Consider the following 20284-nt stretch of genomic DNA (forward strand, 5'->3'; position numbering starts at 1 on the left):
GTCCAAGCTTCACAACCATACAAGGTAATCGGGAGTATGAGGGATCTGCACAGTCTCATTTTGGTTTCGTTCTTGATGTTTTTGTTTTTCCAGATGTTGTTCAGATCAATTTCGAGGCTGTGGCTTTTCGTAATTCTGATGTCTATAGAGCAGTCACAGTTTACAGTCAGAGTCGTTCCAAGATACTTGAATCTTTCCACGTGTTTCATTTTCTTCCCTCTGAGCAACAGTTCTTCCTTTATTAGAGGCCAAACACCAAAGGTGCAAAGGCACCTATTGTATCCGCTGACGTTCTTCTTTTTCTTCCGCTCGAGTCGATGGGAGCCCATAGAACCGCTTGTGGGAAAGTTGTAAAATTTAGTGACGCTGCTAGAGGACAGTCTCAACATTAACCATAGCAAATTTGGAGTCTCTAACTCTTTAGTGCCACCATTTGTCCAAATTTTCACTCATCTTTATGCTAATAACTTTTGAAGCGTAAGGCACAGAAGGAAAATTGGCTCATGCCAAGTCGAATAGACCTTTTACGCAAAAACCGGAAGTACGTCAACGAAGTGTAAACCCAGTTCCGGTATGAGTTTTTTTTGGCGGAGAAATGGCAGCTAGAGTGTTTTCGACGAGCCTGAGTTGTCTTCCGAAGTTCACCAGCGCCGATGTGGTGAAGAGTGTGGAGATGCATTCGTCCACTAAAGGGAACAAATTGGACAAGGGATATAAATTCTTCCACGAAGAGTTTATCCACAATTACCAAGGTAAGCTTTAGCTTTAGCCAAAGCCGTATCACCGGTTATAACTCTGTTTACGTTAACTGTAAATTAAGTGTTGTGAATTTGTAATATAAGGTATAACACATCGCAGTGAATATGTCGTGTGTATGTTTAAGTGAGATGGCATGAGATTAACATAACAACCAGTAGTTTGGTGAAGCTGTAACGTTAGTAGGTAAATGTGAAATGTTACTGACATTGTTTTGTAAAGTTGTGTATTTCTATGTGAGATAACATGTAATGTTTTCTTGTTGCATGCGGTTATAGTATCAAATATACTCCAGGGACAGGTAGTAGTGAGAGGTAGATGCTTCAGGTCAATGAGAAAGAGCGAGGAACCTCACAAACTGGAGGTTTGACTATAGACAGAATGCCGGTTGGCAAAAGTTAAAAAAGTTGCCCGTTCTAGCGTGTTCACTCTTCTTGCTGCGGTTGCGGCACTTTCTTCACTTACTATTATTTTACTGAAAGTAGGGTGACCAGACGTCCTCTTTTTTTCCCCATATATAATAAAATAACATTGAACATACATGAAATGTAATCATATTTGCATTATGTACGCAGCTCTGCACACCCATTACTCTCGATGAAATATCTCACAAACTCACTACACCTCTTTTTTACCAACTCAAATCTGGTCACCCTACTGAAAGGTATAGTTTCATGTTATTATGAACATTGATGTAGCAACATAAGTATGACTTCAGTGTAACCTATTTAATTTATTGTGTCTAGATATCACTGGAGGCAGAAAGTGCCAACCTGAAGGCTTTCTGCTGCAGTTGTGCGGCTGGTAAAGGATTCTGCAATCACATAGTTGCCATCCTGTACCAGACCGCACACTATTCACAGCTGGGTCTGCAGGCTGTTCCACCGCCCCTGGCCTGCACAAGTGGCTTACAAAGATGGCACAGACCAAGAACACAGGTGGGTTTGTGATAAACATGTCATTATTTTTAAAGAGCCGATGTGTATCTATAACAACAGTAGTGACTACAGACTGTAATTAGTTTTTGTCTTTTACTTAAGGGAATCCATCCTGAACCGGTTAGTGAGCTGGTGGTGCAAAAGCCCAAAACAGTTGGCAAGGATGGTCTGAGGTCCACACTGTACAAGGCATATACAGGTGATTTAATTTGTTAACTGTTAAGTTATGGTTACCGCAGATAAAATGAATAACATTTAAATGTAGTTAAGCACTCATGTCTAACTTTTCTTTTGTGTGACCAATAATCTTGTGTTTCTCTTTGCTCTCTTGTAGGACCACTGCCAGATCCACATATGATGGCATCTGGAAGCAAACTAAGCCAGGTGCAGCCCCAACCTCTCATGGCTGTTGTATTGGATGGGGTTTCTGAGATGGAGCTGACACCATCTAAATTTGGGTCTGTCCCTCGTGGATCCCCCATGTCCTATCACTGTCCACCCAAGAAGTCCAGTGACCTCCTCCTACATCACATGGCTCCAGAATTTCCATCCCTTCCTGTGATGCAGCACACTTTTCCCAGGTTGCATTTTGTTCCGACCTTGCATCAGTTAATGCATCTCCAGTCTCTTGAAGTGTCACCGCAGCTGTCCAGCGAGATAGCAAAAGAAACTCAGCAGCAGTCCAAATGTCCTGCGTGGACACAGCTACGGCAACCAAGGCTGACTGCTAGTCGTTTTTGGGAAGCTTGTTGTAGTAGGGCGTGTCGTGCAGAGCTGGAGTCTGCAGCTATTCAAATGATCAGAGGCTCCACAAAGCAAACAGCTGCAATGAAGCGTGGTCTACTAGTGGAGCCTGAAGTGCTGGCAAACTATGCTGAACTGTTGCGAGTTAATGTGTTACCAGCAGGATTCGTCATTCACCCTGACGCACCACATCTCGGGGCCAGTCCCGATATAATATATATTATTATGGCACATACATGAATGCATACCTTGAATTACACTAATCTTGTCTTTACCAATCAGTTTAGCCTTCTGTCTTACTGTTGATGATCTGTAATGTTATTTTTTTTATTGTAAATGTTTGTTATGAGTTGTTATTAATCATTAATACACATACCAAATGATGCACAATTTTGACAAATTGTTTTATTTGTTCATCTAATGTTTTAGTGAAATCAAAGTCACATTTCAATAGAAAAATATTAAGAATATAACAATTATATTTAATTAGATTTTTAAGAATATGTAGGAAGTTGGAACACTAAATTATTTACATACTATTTACACATTATACATTATTTACATACAAAACATTAATTCACTCTTCAAAACAAAAAGGTCCTTGATAATTTGCCAAAACACAGCAGTTAAGCCAGATCTGATTCACACTGCCAATCAGTGTAAGCGGCACGGGAGAGTCCCAGATGTGAAAGGACTTTACCCTACCGATCACTCTTTCCACTATAATTCGGAGGCGGGCAATGGCTTGGGTTTGTTCCGTTTCCTCCTTGCTGAATTGAGCTGAACGCTTAAAAGGTGGAATGATGAGCTTAGCACCGACGTCAGCAAGGAGGTCTTGAATGAGGAACCCTTTGTCCGCCATGACATCATCTCCTGGCTCCAGCAAGGGAAGGACTCCACTGATCCTGGTGATCTCCTTATCTGAGATGCACCCAGTGTACAGAGGTGAGATGAATGTCACCAAACCATTGGGGGCAACTCCAATTAGCCCTTTCAATGTCGTCCTGTTCTTGTAATTTGAAAATGTTTCTGACTGTAAGGTCAGGGATGAGGCTGTCTCCAGGGCAATTTCTGTGCAGTCCAGTACCACTCTGACATTGGGACAGTACCTCTGGAATTTAAGGGGCATAGTGGACTTAACCTTTTCCCTGCTTATCCAGATGGGAAGTGAGCTCAGCATCATAAAAAGATAATTGGCCCAGGTGATGGTAACCCTGCTTACCCTGGCAATGCTCACATTAAACATGTCAGCAATGAGCTGCTCCTTCATGCCAACAGCAACCCGCATGGAGTACATCAAGAACTCATCTATTAATGGCATGATGCGTGGTGGGCTGGGATCTTCGCAGCCTTCCTCACCTGCCCTCTGTGCTTTGGTCCAGTACACTACTCTAAGTGCAGATGGTGCAATCGACTCCCAAAAAATAGTAAAAACACTCTCAGATGGAAATTTGGTGTAAAAACGTATTTGGTCGTCCGACGAACAGTATCGGCTGAAGAGAGTAGGGGGTGGTAGACCAGTGTTTTGCAACTTGGCTTCTAAGTCATGGATGTAATCCAAAGCCTCATCCAGAGCACCTGTAAAGATAAAGAAATTAAAAACCAGTCTTAACATATTTATGCTACCTTTCAACACAACACAGTAATCATGCTTTAAAAAGTAGTACAAATTACATTTAATTTGTTTTTGTTAAGGAAAATACAAATGACAATACTCAAAAGTAATTAAATACATGCAATTAAAATAGGGGAGAGCGGGGCAGAACCTAACACAGGGCCAGTTGTAACACACTTGTTTTAAATACTTCCACACATGCTAGTATGATACAACTTAGTGTATTTACTAGATGTCACAGCAATAAATTGTTTCATTATTAAAAAAAGGCATTATTTTATATGAACACTTAATAATTGTATTTTATTGAAAAATATTTTAAGATTTCTTGTATTTTTTTATTTTATTAGTTGAATTTCGTGAACAGCTTATATTATTAACATTAATTTGTTCAGGTAGAAATGCATAACGGTACACATAGTTGACTAGCGTTAACTAAATACACTATGAACAATCTTACCTGCAGGTGGGTGTGTCACGTAGTCGTGATCCATCCTTACTGCCTTAGCCACCATGTCGCTATCTTCACAGCATAGCTGTTCAGACTGACGTTTGAAGGTTCTGTCATATACTGACTCCCTTCTCAAAGGAGCTGTAAAGTTGTTCCAAGGGAATAGGCTCGGGACAACACCACTATTCAGGCGACGAACGACGCAGCCACCACTGTAATCATCCGGAGCGAAGTGCCGGCTGCAGACATAGGTGCTACCTGTTTTAACATTAAAACTATGCCCTTCCTCTCTTCGGATCGCTTGTATCCATTTGGGTTTCAGGTTTGGATCCACAGGAAAAGAATGAAATGAAAGGTAGGGCTGTTTTTGGTTGGAAGACGAACAGCCTGGAACACAACAGAAACTGCGACTCTTCGACTCTGCCATTTTTCGTATCTGCCGCTATGATAACAGGAAGTTCTAATACACTTCATTGACGTATTTCCGTTCGAAAAATGCGGAAGTGCGTAAAAGGTCTATAAAGTCCAACATTTAAAAACATAAGGTTTAGTTTTTGTGCTATTTTTAATAGATGGTAAAACCTACTTTTTCTAACTTGTCCTAGACGGTTTGTCTGATTTTCAGACCATCTTCAGACCACACTGGCAAAAAGTTATGGAATTCAAGTTGATTTGTCAAACTGTTCTTGAATAACGTGCAAATGAATTCTATGAAAAGCCTGCAAAAATGGATGTGAGGCTATATCTCTGTAACAGTTTGGCATATTGAGACCAAACTTGGTGTGTGTTATAACAATCATGACCTGAAGCTACCTGCAGTGTTTTGGTGCTGTGCCAGCTAGTGGTCAGGAGAATTTTTTTTTTTTTTTTTTTTTGCTTATAATTTCTCAAGGCCAAAAATCACAAAACTTCAGATTGAATCGAACATACCCAATTTCCCCATGTCAGCTATTTTTGGGGCATCAACCATGTAGAATTTTGGCAAAAAATTATATATTTTACAAATGCATTGGCGTATCATTATGAAGCTCGGTATGTGTCTTCGGCATCATGCCCTGACAGTACTCAAAACGTTTGGGGCGAAAAGTTATAAAGAAATGTAAAAAAAATGCTAATAACTTTTGTTTAAATTAGCATATTGTAATGGCCTATTGCCTATTGAAACTGGTCCTGATATATTCCATGGATCATGCCGAGAAAATCGATACCAATTATGCCATTTCTGTCTGCCATTTTGATTTATGTTGAAAACCTACTTTTTCCGAACTAGACCGTTAGTCCGATTTTCTCCAAATCTGACTTGGATTATCTTCAGACCATGCTGGCAAAAAATTATGGATTTCGTGTCAATATACGAAGCGGTTTTCCTTTAGCCTATCAACGAATTTGCTTGAAAGATGCCAAACTGAGCCTAAGGCTGTCTCTCTGAAAAACTTTGACGTATTTACACCAAACTTTTTATGTGCCATTGTCACCACACACTGACCACATAAATTTAGCAACAGCGCCACCTATTGGTCAGAAGTAATGTTTTGTTAATGTTTTGTTGAAAATGTTAGGTAATATTGAAAACGTACTTTTGTGTCGATAAGCCGTGTTTGTATAGCAAAGCAACTAGTTTGAGCCATGATGCCAAAATGACTCTGAGGCTTTATCTTTGCAAAGCTTTGATATATTAACACCAACATTTGGAAGAAGCACAAAATAATGGTCAATCTCCCTCGGTCTGGGGCTCCATGCAAGATCTCACCTTGTGGAGTTTCAATGATCATGAGAACGGTGAGGAATCAGCCCAGAACTACAGAGGAGGATCTTGTCAATGATCTCAAGGCAGCTGGGACCATAGTCACCAAGAAAACAATTGATAACACACTACGCCGTGAAGGACTACAATCCTGCAGCACCCGCAAGGTCCCCCTGCTCAAGAAAGCACATGTACAGGCCCATCCGAAGTTTGCCAATGAACATCTGAATTATTCAGAGGAGAGCCTCCTTTCTCAGCCAGGGCATTGAAAATGGGTCATGGATGGGTATTCCAGCATGACAATGACCCAAAACACACGGCCAAGGCAACAAAGCAGTGCCTCAAGAAGAAGCACATTAAGGTCCTGTAGTGGCCTAGCCAGTCTCCAGACCTTAATCCCATAGAAAATCTGTGGAGGGAGCTAAACGTTCGAGTTGTCAAACGTCAACCTCGAAACCTTAATGACTTGGAGAGGATCTGCAAAGAGGAGTGGGACAAAATCCCTCCTGAGATGTGCGCAAACGTGGTGGCCATCTACAAGAAACGTCTGACCTCTGTGATTGCCAACAAGGGTTTTGCCACAAAGTACTAAGTCATGTTTTGAGAAAGGGGTCAAATACTTATTTCACTCATTAAAATGCAAATTAATTTATAACTTTTTTGAAATGCGTTTTTCTGGATTTTTTTTGTTGTTATTCTGTTTCTCACTGTTCAAATAAACTTACCATTAAAATTATAGACTGATCATTTCTTTGTCAGTGGGTAAACGTACAAAATCAGAAGGGGATCAAATATTTTTTTTTCCCTCACTGTATAAGTACTAATAAACAGTCAATATGTTAGTGATATGCATGCTAATAAGCAACACTAGTTAATAGTGTTCCCTAATCTATTTTAATTTATTTATTTTTGGGGTCAATTATTATTTTTTAAAAAGTGTCCAACTCCTCCTTGTTTTAGCTCTGTTTTCTGTCCTGACGTTTTCTTTCCTCAGTTCCCACAGGCTGGCTGAATAACACATGTGCATATTTCATAGTGGCAGATATATCTCCACAGTTTGCCGGAGATATTAGCTAAGCCGATTCATGCATTTCGCATGCAGAGATGCCTGAGGTTAGGATCTCAAAAATGGCAGCTTCCCTACTAAAGTAGGTGGCTTGGGAAACACTGCTTCCCAATTAAGGGGACTCTCATGTTATCTAAACAGGATGCCATCTAGTATTATTACATGGCTACATGGAATACTTGATTCTGATTGGTCCGTCACCACATTCCAAGGTATGTTATTCCATGATAACAACTGGTAAAAACTAACAACACAGGCTCATCTGGGTAACTGCCTGCAGTCGGCACTATTCGCTTGCTAAGAACATTTTTTCTTTGTGGAAGCTTTGCATAAAATAATAAAACTCAAATCAATATTCTGTTTACATTTATTTAATTATGTCATCCTGGTATTCTCTCTTGTTTCATACAAATGCAGTCGCTGCCATTTTGTGATGATTGTAATGGATTGTAAGATAACTAACAAACTGGTAAGATTTTAAAAGTTTTATCTTAAATCATTGTTGATTCTCACCATTATTATTCATGTGGTGATAATTGCCACTTGCTAGCAACTGCTTTTTTTTTTACAGAAGCTTTGCATTGAAATATTTCAATATTTTGTGTTTTATTTAGTTTTGTGGCAAGTAGCCGTCTAAGTTGCTTTGCGTTGGGCTGCTGATAAGTCTGTCTGATAAGTGCTCAGAATTATTTTTTTGACATTTCTCAGCTTATTGAAACTTTAGGCACAATTTAAATCGAAGTGAAAAGAAAGGAAGAAAGAAAGAAAGAATGAAAGTATGAAATTAACGAATGAATAAATAAATGAATGAAGCATGTGTGACTTTTTTCAGGCTTTTATGACTTTGATAGTGGAGAATATGAAGCTCATACAGAGTTTTATTCAGAGGCCCAAACTAAGCAAAAATATGTACTTTGGTGCAGTAGATGATATTTTATGGCCAAACAGTGAAATTCTGATCAATGCAATCTTTATAGCATTATAGCAGACTACTTACATTAAAAGCATATAAATAGCTAAAGAGAGTCACTAAATCAATGAGGTATTTGCACTGTCTAAGTAAAAACCAGGTTTTCTGCAGTCCTAGTTCATGATTTTAGGAACAAGTATTGCTTGATTCATCTGAAGGACTGACTCTCTCAGCAGTGTAGAGCATCTGCTACTGAGAAGGGATGATGAGTCATTCATTGAAGTTCACATCTGCAGTTTTCCACCAGCGGAGGAGGAAACCACAGCACAGTCTCATAACTCAAATAAATCTAATTACATGACTGTGTGGAATACTGTTTCTGATCAGTTCAACATCATCTGGTTTAGATTCCACTTAACGCTTCCCTTAATGATTCAATTTTGAGGAAGCACCAAATAACTTTAACTTGTAGTTTATAACTACATTATACAATATAAATACCACATAGGTAATAGGTTTTAACGGGATTAAAGAAACAGTTCACTCAGAAATGAAAACTAGCTCATAGTTTAGGTAGCCTAATCCAAGATCAGTGGATCCTCTGCAGTGAATGGGTGCCATCAGTATGAAAGTCCAAACAGCTCAAAATCCATTGACATACAGTGGGTACAGAAAGTATTCAGACCCCCTTAAATGTTTCACTCTTTGTTATACTGCAGCCATTTGCTGAAATCATTTAAGTTAATCTTTCCCTCATTAATGTACACACAGCACCCCATATTGACAGAAAAACACAGAATTGTTGACATTTTTGCAGATTTATTAAAAAAAAACCCTGAAATATCACACGGCCCTAAGTATTCAGACCCTTTGCTGTGACACTCATATATTTAACTCAGGTGCTGTCCATTTCTTCTGATCATCCTTGAGATGGTTCTACACCTTCATTTGAGTCCAGCTGTGTTTGGTTATACTGATTGGACTTGATTAGGAAAGCCACACACCTGTCTATATAAGACCTTACAGCTCACAGTGCATGTCAGAGCAAATGAGAATCATGAGGTCAAAGGAACTGCCTGAAGAGCTCAGAGACAGAATTGTGGCAAGGCACAGATCTGGCCAAGGGTACAAAAATATTTCTACTGCACTTAAGGTTCCTAAAAGCACAGCGGCCTCCATAACCCTTAAATGGAAGACGTTTGGGACAACCAGAACCCTTCCTAGAGCTGGCCATCTGGCCAAACTGAGCTATCGGGGGAGAAGAGCCTTGGTGAGAGAGGTAAAGAAGAACCCAAAGATCACTGTGGCTGAGCTCCAGAGATGCAGTCGGGAGATGGGAGAAAGTTGTAGAAAGTCAACCATCACTGCGGCCCTCCACCAGTCGGGGCTTTATGGCAGAGTGGCCCGACGGAAGCCTCTCCTCAGTGCAAGACACATGAAAGCCTGCATGGAGTTTGCTAAAAAAACACCTGAAGGACTCCACAATGGTGAGAAATAATATTCTCTGGTCTGATGAGACCAAGATAGAACTTTTTGGCCTTAATTATAAACGGTATGTGTGGAGAAAACCAGGCACTGCTCATCACCTGTCCAATACAGTCCCAACAGTGAAGCTTGGTGGTGGCAGCATCACGCTGTGGGGGTGTTTTTCAGCTGCAGGGACAGGACGACTGGTTGCAATCGAGGGAAGGATATCCAAGTACAGGGATATCCTGGACGAAAACCTTCTCCAGAGTGCTCAGGACCTCAGACTGGGCCGAAGGTTTACCTTCCAACAAGACAATGACCCTAAGCACACAGCTAAAGAACGAAGGAGTGGCTTCACAACAACTCCGTGACTGTTCTTGAATGGCCCAGCCAGAGCCCTGACTTAAACCCAATTGAGCATCTCTGGAGAGACCTAAAAAGTGTCCACCAACTTTTACCATCCAACCTGACAGAACTGGAGAGGATCTGCAAGGAGGAATGGCAGAGGATCCCCAAATCCAGGTGTGAAAAACTTGTTGCATCTTTCCCAAAAAGACTCATGGCTGTATTAGATCAAAAGGGTGCTTCTGCTAAATACTGAGCAAAGGGTCTGAATACTTAGGACCATGTGATATTTCAGTTTTTCTTTTTTAATAAATCTCCAAAAATGTCAACAATTCTGTGTTATTCTGTCAACATGGGGTGCTGTGTGTATAATAAATTATTATTCTATAACATCTTGTCTATCATCTCTGAAAATATCTTGGCAAAATTCACTTGTTTGGTGCAGAAAAATAGCGATTTATTGCAGCAAGCAGAAATGACTTTTTTCTTTTGTTAAGAACTTGATGCGGAGAAGGCGCTTTCCCTTAACACTTCAAAAAAAGTTAACTTATCAAAATAAACCACGTAACATATTTAATAAAGGTGTATCAATGCACATTCCCTGCCAGTCCTGTGTAAACTACGGCATGCTAAGTTTTATTTATTTATGTTTTTTTATATTGTGAGATGGCGGATCGCAACAACGCAGTCTGAAGTACTGTAGCTGCTCACTGAAAAGATCTCAATCTGCTCAATCTTGGTTATGTCAGTGCCCTAAATGATGTTATAACAGACTATTTCACATCCAGAGATGAAGGATCGGATGAAGTTACTAGGAGTCCGATGACAGTCTGTTATATAAAAAGGTGCACGAACAGTTGCGCTGCGCTCGCTTTTCTAAATGTAAACTACAAGGTACACTATTTGTGCTATCTAAACACAAGGGGTGATTAAAAGTTCAGAGACTATGCCTATGATAAACAACAGAAAACAGACGGTAGTCTGTTTGTGTAATGATGCAGTATAGCGCTCCTGACTTGACGGACTTCATCTCGTTAAACCTGTGAAGTAAAACTCATCTGACTTTAAACCTGTTTTTCTCAAAATTCCATTTCTGAAAACCATAGCTATCAGCCAACATCAGATAGCCATTACTTTTGTTACTTTCAAGCTATGGACAAAATAAAGTTTTGGAAGGGACTTAAACACAGTTTTGTCACGATGTGTGTATGAAAAGCAAAGTCTTTAATAAAGCCTCAGGCAGGGTAAAACACAAACAGGGAGACTGGAACACACACACACACAGTAGGTAATGTGGATGCAACGTTGTAACATTTTTACCGGATGGAAAAATGTTGGAACCAGCGGAGACGAGGCGGCCATCTTTGCCGGGGGCTCAGGTGAGGCGGCCATCTTGGCCGGGGTCTCTGAGGCCGGCTGTACTGGGCGCTGGGTGGTGGCTGGAGCGCTGGGCGGAGGCCGGCAGTACTGGGCTGAGGACTATGATGGAGCTTCGGAGGACTTGGGGAAGCGTGGGAGCCATGGAGGGAACGAGCTCAATGGAGACATATGCGGAGGGTGCTGGCTTCTGGTAAAACAGAGCGACCACATGCTTCCGGATAGGAGGAGGATTACGATCCTCCACATCGACTAGGAACTTGGAACCACTTAGATCGAGAATGTAATTTAGAAAATCCGCTAGTGGTCTACGGCAATCATCAGGAGTCAGAACTCGGAACAAATGATCATCTTTTAATCCCATCTGGAAGCATGCATTGATCATATGATCGCTCAATCTCAACTGGTCGTACAAGCTCATGAACTCCTCCACATATTCCTCCAATGATCGTTCCCCCTGCTGAATGTCCAAGAGTGAGTCCTCAGCCCTGTTCATGTTTGTGGTCCGGCTATCTGTCACGATGTGTGTATGAATGCGCAACACGTAGAAGTAAAAGCAAAGTCTTTATTAAATCCTCAGGCAGGGTAAAACACAGACAGGGAGACTGGAACACACACGCACACAGTAGGTAACGTGGATGAAATGTTGTAACATTGTTACCGGACCAGGAAACACAGAAATCAGACAAACTATTAAGGGGGTGCTAATTACAACGACAGGTGAAGGGAATGACGCTAATTAATAGGAAGAACCAAATTTGGGCATAAGAGAAACCAAACAACTGGGGGAGACAATGGGAGAAGCCAAAACATACAGTCCAGGGGGGCACTAGGAAAAAACCTGACATATAGTCCATAAACTATAAAAGTGTTTTATATGGTATCAAAACCTAAAAAATTTACAATTTTATCATGTGATGGGTTTTCCTAGATCGCATCGCATTTATTTAGAAGTGTTTTGGACTATTTTTGCTTGTAAAAAGTGCTTGATCTCTGCATATTTCTCTCCTGATTCAGGAAAGACAACTATGACAACATGAGGGCTCGTGTTTTAGCTGAAAGCAATGGTTTGGAGTTAAAAATATCTCAACGATGGATTTGTTTCTAACAAACTCGCAGATTTTAATTTCACAAGATGTTAATTGATGGACTGGAGTGGTGTGGATTACTTGTGGATTATTGTGATGTTTTTATCAGCTGTTTGGACGGCACCCATTCACTGCAGGCATTTATAATGATATAAAAGATTACAGGAAAAAATTACATTTTGAAATATATTTAAAGAAACAGTTCAAATAAAATTGTAATATAATATTACTCGTTTTGCTGTACTTTTGATCAAATAAATGCAGGCTTGGTGAGCAGAAAATACTTTCAGGGGCTAGATAAAGTACAAATATATTTCAGATTGATAGATGGATGTTTTTTCTTGTGTACACATTCATATCGATCCTGTGTTTTTCTTAGAGTCTACACTTTAAAACCTTATTGTTACAATAATTCACCTGTCCATCAATCGTAGTGAATCGACAAACGTTGTTCCTGACAAGCATGGTTGTTATTCATAGCACAACCATCTGCATTTGTACTGCTCCTATTCTGCTAAAAGGGTTAAATGGCATCTGGGCGTCAGAGCGCAATTAGCCTAATGCACAGTTGTTCCATGTTTACGGTCATTTGCTGAGATGTGATCTCAAGAGCTTTAATAATGTTAGAGGGGTTTGTATGTGTTTACTGCATTTGTGGGCTTTAGTTAATCTCTCTCCCACTACAACCCAAATAATTAGGTTGCAACATAATACCTGTTGTGCGCCATAACTTAGGGGCGGATGCGGTTTTGTAAACACTGTGGTTTTCATTCTCATAATTGGCAGATTTAAAAGACTTGCGGCCTTATCGGACTGTTCAGTGCAACAATGAATTTATTATTCAAATGAGCACCTGAACATTGGAAATCCAGCTGTTAGTAAAAACTGATTTGACCTGAGGGCATTATTGGAGAAAATAAGTCATGTTCTTCGTGGATTATGTGAGGTGCATATCAATAAAGCTGGGCAAATTTAAGGACTTTCTCAACAGCCCTGCTTGTAGTATCGTCTGTTCTGTAAATGACAGGATAGAAAGCCTACCACACTAAACAATCTTCTTATACGGTTTCTACTTTGGTACTACTTCTTATATGGTAATATTTTATCCTGCAATGCAATGTGTCTATTTCCAGTGTAAAAAATGTAAAAAATATACCTAAATCCATCATTTATCCCGACAAAAGTAAACTGGCTTAAATCACATGGGTATATCAGATAGGTAACAATTACAGGTCAGCAATTTTTACAGTGGTAGCAATTTTTAGCCAAGGAGTCGACTGCTCTAATTGCATTTGATGGTTATTCTGTGCTTTGGGACAGGCATTCAAGTTAAATGTTCCATGTTTTATGTGATATACTATTTGAAATCACACCATCTGTATCAAGACAATTAAATTAAATCTAATAAAATTAAGTAACTGTTATGCACATTGAGTCTAAAAATGAATTAAAGGTTAATTGCATGAAAAATAAATAAATAATGAAACAATCTACTTCTGTTATTCTAAGATGTTGAGTAAAAATGGTGCAGCAATAATTATAATTGCCATATTGAATAATAATCTGCTCATAACTGTCAGATTGAAATGATTTGTGGCCTTATCAGACTGTCCAATGCCACAATGTATTTATTATTCAAATGAGCACCAGAACATTGGAAATCCAAGTGCTAGCAAAAACAGAATTGACCTGAGGGTATTACTGGAGAAAATAAGTCATGTTCTTCCTGGATTATGTGAGGTGCATATCAATAAAGCTGGGCGAATTTAAGGACCTTCTCATAAGCATTGCTTATAGGATCATCTGTTCTGATACCATATTCTTACAATTTCTACAGTAAATATGTATAATATCTATATCAAAATTGGGCTCTGCAATTTTGGTAAAAACATGGGGGAACAGGGACAGCCCAAAGGGGAGGAACTTGTTATGGCATGACCGAACTTTTGAACACAAACTACAGAAACGGTCTGTGTGAAGGAAGAATCAAGAAGTAAAAGTACACTGGTCAACCGCTGCAAACCTATCCTGGGACAGGATGCATCTGAGGATGCACTTCTGCATCAACGTCTTGAACAGAAGCTTGTGAAGGGACTTATTCAAGATTTGCAGATCTAGGATTGTGTCCTTCGCCAGCAGGACTGCAATCTCCTAGTGCAGAACAGTGGCGTCTTGGAATGCCACCAAAGTCTTGAGACTGAAGTCCCACTGAACCTGGGGGAGGTGGGTCACCTGGCCACACTGGTCCCGGTGTCATCCTCAAAGCACAGTCTTTTGGCCATTGGCGATAGGGGTCATTGTGGGTGAGAGTGGGAAAGTGGTGCGTCGCTCACTGTCATCCCATGAGCTGCACAACCCAGCAGAAGAGGAAACTGCCCTTTCTTTGAAAAGGTGGGTACCACTGGCTGAGGAGCTTGACGTGCCGGCTTTGATGTGGTCTCAGCACAGGACAGAGCAGGTAACACCAGTCCAGAAAAGCAGCAATCACTTTTAGAGGTGAAATGGCTTTATGGCTTGTAGAAACACAACCACTTGGCTCCGAAGCTTAAAACTGAATGAGTAGTTGCATGCCCTCACCTTATATAGGAGTGGCTCAGCATGCAAAATCCACTCGCTAATTTTAATTGCCTTTTCTCTTAAACTCAGAGGTGACTGGGGCTCCCAAGTAGGACCCCTAATGTCGTCACGACAAAACTCGTAGTGACTTTCAGATAGGGGACTGGTTTTATTTAAAGGGGTCCTATTATGCTCTTTTACAAAAGTCTTTATTTTGTTTTGGGGGTGCACTAGAACATGCTCTCATGCTTGGTAGTTCGAAAAACGCATTATTTTTTTCACATAATTTACATTATTACAATAGCTTTTTCCACAGGCTGGCACAAATGGCTCGATTAGTTTCAGGTTTGATAAAGGCCCGCCTTCTGAAAAACCAAATGTGTTGTGATTGGTTAGCAGTCCCACTGCGTTGCAAGTGGCGAACAGCTTAGACGGCGTTTCAGTCCTGCCTTGCCCCTTCCCAAGGCAGCAAGTCTCGTGTACCACTGCGCAAGCTAGATTAAAGTGATTCTCACGTTTTAAATATGGATGCTTTTCTTATAAAACACATCGGTTTGCTACAGCAGGCTCCCCCGGAGCCATGTCTGGCGCTTTTTATTATGGATTGATGCGCTTTATTGGACTTGTTTTGGACTGATGGAGAGAAACACAAGTCTATGCCGTTCTAAAGCTTGGGAGTGCCAGGATAATTTTTAATATAACTCTGATTGCATTCGTCTGAAAGAAGGAAGTCATATACACCTAGGATGCATGGAGGGTGAGTAAATAATATGCTACAGTAGTGTTGGAGAGATCGCGATACATGGTTTTATCATTATTGTGTTAATTTATTTAATTATTTACATGCCTGAAACCAGCTCCAGCATAAGCCTATAGTGAAGCTATCTACACTGTATGATGAATAAATCTTTTACCACACACTGCACACGTCTAAGGCATGGCTTCGACGCAGAAACCGATGATCATCACTCTAGTCAATGCTTGTGTTTACATAAGCTGCGGCTCACACGTGTTTCGACCCTCTGTACCACACACGTCTACGGCGCGGCTCCAGCACGACTACCAGAGCAGTTCGTGGCCACTTTAGTCAACGCTTGCATTTATACCAGCCGCCCTGCGGCTCGCTGAAGCATCCCAGAAATGGCTGTCCATGCTACATCGCTAAAGTTAAGTGAATCCCCCCACCTCGTCCCTCCCCACCTGCCAACGATTTGAATTTCCGTAGGTGGGATTTGTTTAAATGATATTCTAATGAGCTTTGTGACATCATAACTTCCGGAAAACAGTGCCATTTGTTCTAGTTCGTGAAAAGGGATTTTTTAAAAAACTAAATATCTGCCTTTGAAGCGGACTTTGAGATTTGTAACTTTGTAGATGTTTTTTATACCCAAACATACGTACCTCTCACTGACTAGGTATGTCAAAGTCAAAAAGTAAAAAAAAAAGCATAATAGGACCCCTTTAAGTCAAAAACATTATTTTTGAATCAACGCTTAATCCATAATTTATGCCAACAAAACTAAACAGGGTTAAATCAATATGTGTTAAATCAAGTAAAACAGGTCTTTAAAATAACAACTGCAGGTCAGCACTTTTTTACAGTGTTACATTAGCTGCAATTTTTCAAACAAGCATGTTTATTGCTATTATTTGAAACATTTGTTGATTCATCACTTAGCTACTGCTGTCTACTTTTTCACAAAATAGTATATAGTTGCTCTGTTCTAAATGTTCTGTTGCTGCATTCTGCCTTCATATGCAGGTGCCTTCTAAGGCATCAGCCGAATTCAAATGGAACCTTGTAAGTGACCAATTTGGAAGTCTACATATATAGCCACCTTTTTCAAAAAGACTACCTGATCTCATGACGGAAATGTATCTGTAGGAACTTTTTCACAAGACGTGAAATACGTACCAATAGGTACATATCACTGCAGTTTCCAACAGAAATGAACACTAGAGGCGGTAAAACAACAAGCATGGTTTGTACACAGTTTTGATTACAGCTCTATATGTTGCGCTTTCTGGATATAACAAGCTTGCTTGGTAGCTCAGCTGGCATGGAATTGTACTTAGTAATCCTTGGGTACGAATCATGTGAAAAACATGACTCACAACAAAAGAGCTGAAAGATGAGAGATAAAAAAAAACAGCTAAAACGGCATGTTTGCGACTCTGTTTTTACATCACATACATATTTTGTTCATACTACTAGGTAAATTTAGGTGTAGTGCAGATGGTACGTTATTTTAAAACGTCTGTGACATGTACAAAACCAGTGTCACAAAAAACATACCATACAGATCTGGCCATTAAAAATGCGTCTATTTTCACGCGGCAGCCTGCAATTCAGCACGCGTGGCCACGCGTCGGCCTGCAGGGGCTTTTTCAGGTTTTTTTAAAACGTTGTTGCGCTTCATATAATATCCACTAGGTGGCGCAAGGAACAACATTCTGTGGCCAAACCCTGCACAAAGAGGGCTATTTGGACAGTATTTATGTCTGTTGTTTCAATATCTGGCGCCATAATCGGTAATTCATTCTGTATGTAACGGCAAAGTATTTATAATTTCGTTTCCTTTTTATTAAATTAATTTAGAAAAAAAAAATTTGGAGCATTTTTGTTCGTTAAACGTAAGCTTTTTGTTTCTTAAAGACCAAGCGGCAGACAGTGAGTTGACCTACTCTGTGTTTCAATTTGCCTTCTCAAATCACGAATTGGCTAAAATAAAAAAAATGCTAAAAAATGCTGCAGTAAAAAGGTTTCATATGAGTTTTGCATATAATATGGGACGTCCTGAATAAGAACTGATCATTGTTTTTTTCTACTTTTTAGAAATGGAGTCTATATACCCCGTTAAAATGTAATCATGTCCCATATCTCAAAAATGCTGCAGTAAAAAGGTTTCATATGAATTTTGCATATAATATGGGCCGTCCTGAATAAGAACTGATCATTGTTTTTTTCTACTTTTTAGAAATGGGGTCTATATACCCCGTTAAAATGTAATAATGTCCCATATCTCAAAAATGCTGCAGTAAAAAGGTTTCATATGAGTTTTGCATATAATATGGGCCGTCCTGAATAAGAACTGATCATTGTTTTTTTTCTACTTATTAGACTCTAAAGTCTAATAATGTCCCATTTCTCAGAAAAGAACCGTCAAGTACACCAATAAATAAAACGGATATTAAAGCAGAAATGCAAATAAATAAGTAAGTAAAAATTCACGAGCATTTTGTAGTATTATCTCTCAGTCCTGGGCGTCTAAATGAAAAGCGCTCTGCAAGCGCGTTCTCTCTGTGTTGTTTCTGAAACTACCGTAATCACTGTAATATGCGCGCACACTTAAAATCAATCGCGACTGGCTTGACCGTGTTTTTCTGAACCGCGGCTGGCTTTACCGCAGTGATTATTTGCATCATTGCATGAGACGCTGCTTTAAATTTTTTTTATAAAAAATACGGGACAAAACCCGTCCCGTATTGATTCAAAACGGGACACGCAATTTCATTCTCAAATACGGGACGATTCCGTATTTTAAGGGACGGGTGGCAACCCTACTGACGAGCTGCGCACATTCACACTGATTGATTTGCGCAGCTCGTCGGTAAACAACGGCTGTGTGTAGTATATACGGCTGACAAAACGCGCAAGTGATCGGCCGATACGGATCGGTGCATCCCTAGTTTTTATTATGTAGCTAGTCCGTAGAGATGCATTTCTCTCTAAAGGCGCGCGTCCAACGAGGATATGAGGAGGACTGTTAACTGCATCATCACTGACTCAGAAAACAGTAGTTTCTAAATAAATAATTAAAATATCTCCTTACTATTAGACAGTCATGGTATTTACTTTTGCCAGTGTTTTGTGGTAAGCAGCTTTAAACACGGAACCCTTCCAAGCTGTGCTGAACGTGCGCTCAATGCTGCTGACAGGACCGTCCGAGCCACTCTTGAAAGTCATGGTAGCCTGGTCTCGTGTTTCCCCCAGCGCTGCAATTTTTTTTTTTAAATCACCACTGAATGTCTAAAATATAATTTTAGCCCGCATTTGATCTTTGACGGACTAAAATGCAGGGCTATAATACGTCTTAAAAGTGGAACATGGAAATATAATGGATGTACTGCGAAAAAAGTTTTATACTCGACATTGTTTCCAAATGGTTAAATGTGAGATTCTGGAAATGAGAATTAAATTTAGCGTGTCGGGTCGGGAAGAAAATTATTCTAAGTGGGTATATATAGGCTATATATTCTAAGGGTGTATAGCCTATATATAGTTAGTATATAGCGGGAGCGGGTGGAGGCGGAAGAAAATATGAGCGGGACTAGAAAAGTACATACATTCATCTGTTCCTGGGAAAAAAACAAAAACTCTTTTAGCGCCACTTAGTGGACATTTCACATCGAATATGTCACGAAACATACATGGCGCTATGTATTTTGTGTCTTTAAAAAAGTTCCCAGAGGGACATTTTCATCATAAAATCAGGTTAACCCTCTAAAACCTGCCTAACCAGCCCAGCCAGCCTGAAAAACCAGCTAAAACCAACTACTTCCATCTTAAACCAGCTAAAACCAGGCTGATTTACCAGATAAAACCAGGCTGGGTTACCAGCTAAATACAGCCTAAGCTGGTTGGCTGGTTTTAGCTGGAAGTAGTTGGTTTTAGCTGGGCTTTCAGCCTGGCTGGGCTGGTTGTTCCAGTCGGTCTCCCAGCCAGACCAGCCAAACTGACCAGCTTAGAAAGTGGCCAAAACCCCTCTAAAACCAGCCTTCTGACCAGCTACGACCAGCTAAAACCAAGGTGAATTATAATCTAAAACCAGCCTAAATTGGTTGGCTGGTCTTAGCTGGTTTTAGCTGGTCTCCCAGCCTGGCTAGGTTGGTCAGACTGGTTTTAACTGGTTGTTCCAGCTGGTCTCCCAGTCAGACCAGCTTAGACCAAACTGACCAGCTTAGAAAGTGGCCAAAACCCCTATAAAACCAGCCTACTGACCAGCTATGACAAGCTAAAATCAGACTGGATGACCAACTTAAACCAGCCTACCATCTTAGGCTGGTTTTTAGCTGTTTTTGTTCAGCAGGGAAGATCACTCTTTGTAATCTATGTATTAATGAACAATTACTTCCATGTATTATGTGATATACTATTTGAAATCACATCATCTGTGTCAAAAAGACAATTAAATTAAATCTAATGAAATTAAGTAACGATTATGCA

General features: G+C 40.1%; 2 protein-coding genes across 2 annotated transcripts; one reads left to right on the forward strand and one right to left on the reverse strand.

Annotated features, from left to right (window-relative positions):
• The first annotated feature begins 595 nt into the window (after nt 1-595).
• On the forward strand, nt 596-2816 carry LOC141325951 (uncharacterized). Its single transcript, XM_073834670.1, has 5 exons — nt 596-752; nt 1035-1120; nt 1503-1694; nt 1797-1893; nt 2029-2816. The coding sequence occupies exons 1-5, from the start codon at nt 596-598 to the stop codon at nt 2676-2678; spliced, it is 1182 nt and encodes a 393-aa protein (XP_073690771.1). The 3' UTR covers nt 2679-2816.
• Nucleotides 2817-2958: 142 nt separating this feature from the next.
• On the reverse strand, nt 2959-4917 carry LOC141326469 (uncharacterized). The gene is made up of 2 exons (XM_073835217.1): nt 4514-4917; nt 2959-4016 (listed from the first exon to the last, which is right to left on the reverse strand). Exons 1-2 carry the CDS (start codon nt 4566-4568, stop codon nt 3016-3018), a joined length of 1056 nt encoding a protein of 351 aa, XP_073691318.1. The 5' UTR covers nt 4569-4917; the 3' UTR covers nt 2959-3015.
• Between the last annotated feature and the right edge of the window lie 15367 nt (nt 4918-20284).

The sequence above is a fragment of the Garra rufa genome, chromosome 2, assembly GCF_049309525.1.
Source record: "Garra rufa chromosome 2, GarRuf1.0, whole genome shotgun sequence".
Classification (NCBI taxonomy): Eukaryota; Metazoa; Chordata; class Actinopteri; order Cypriniformes; family Cyprinidae; genus Garra; species Garra rufa.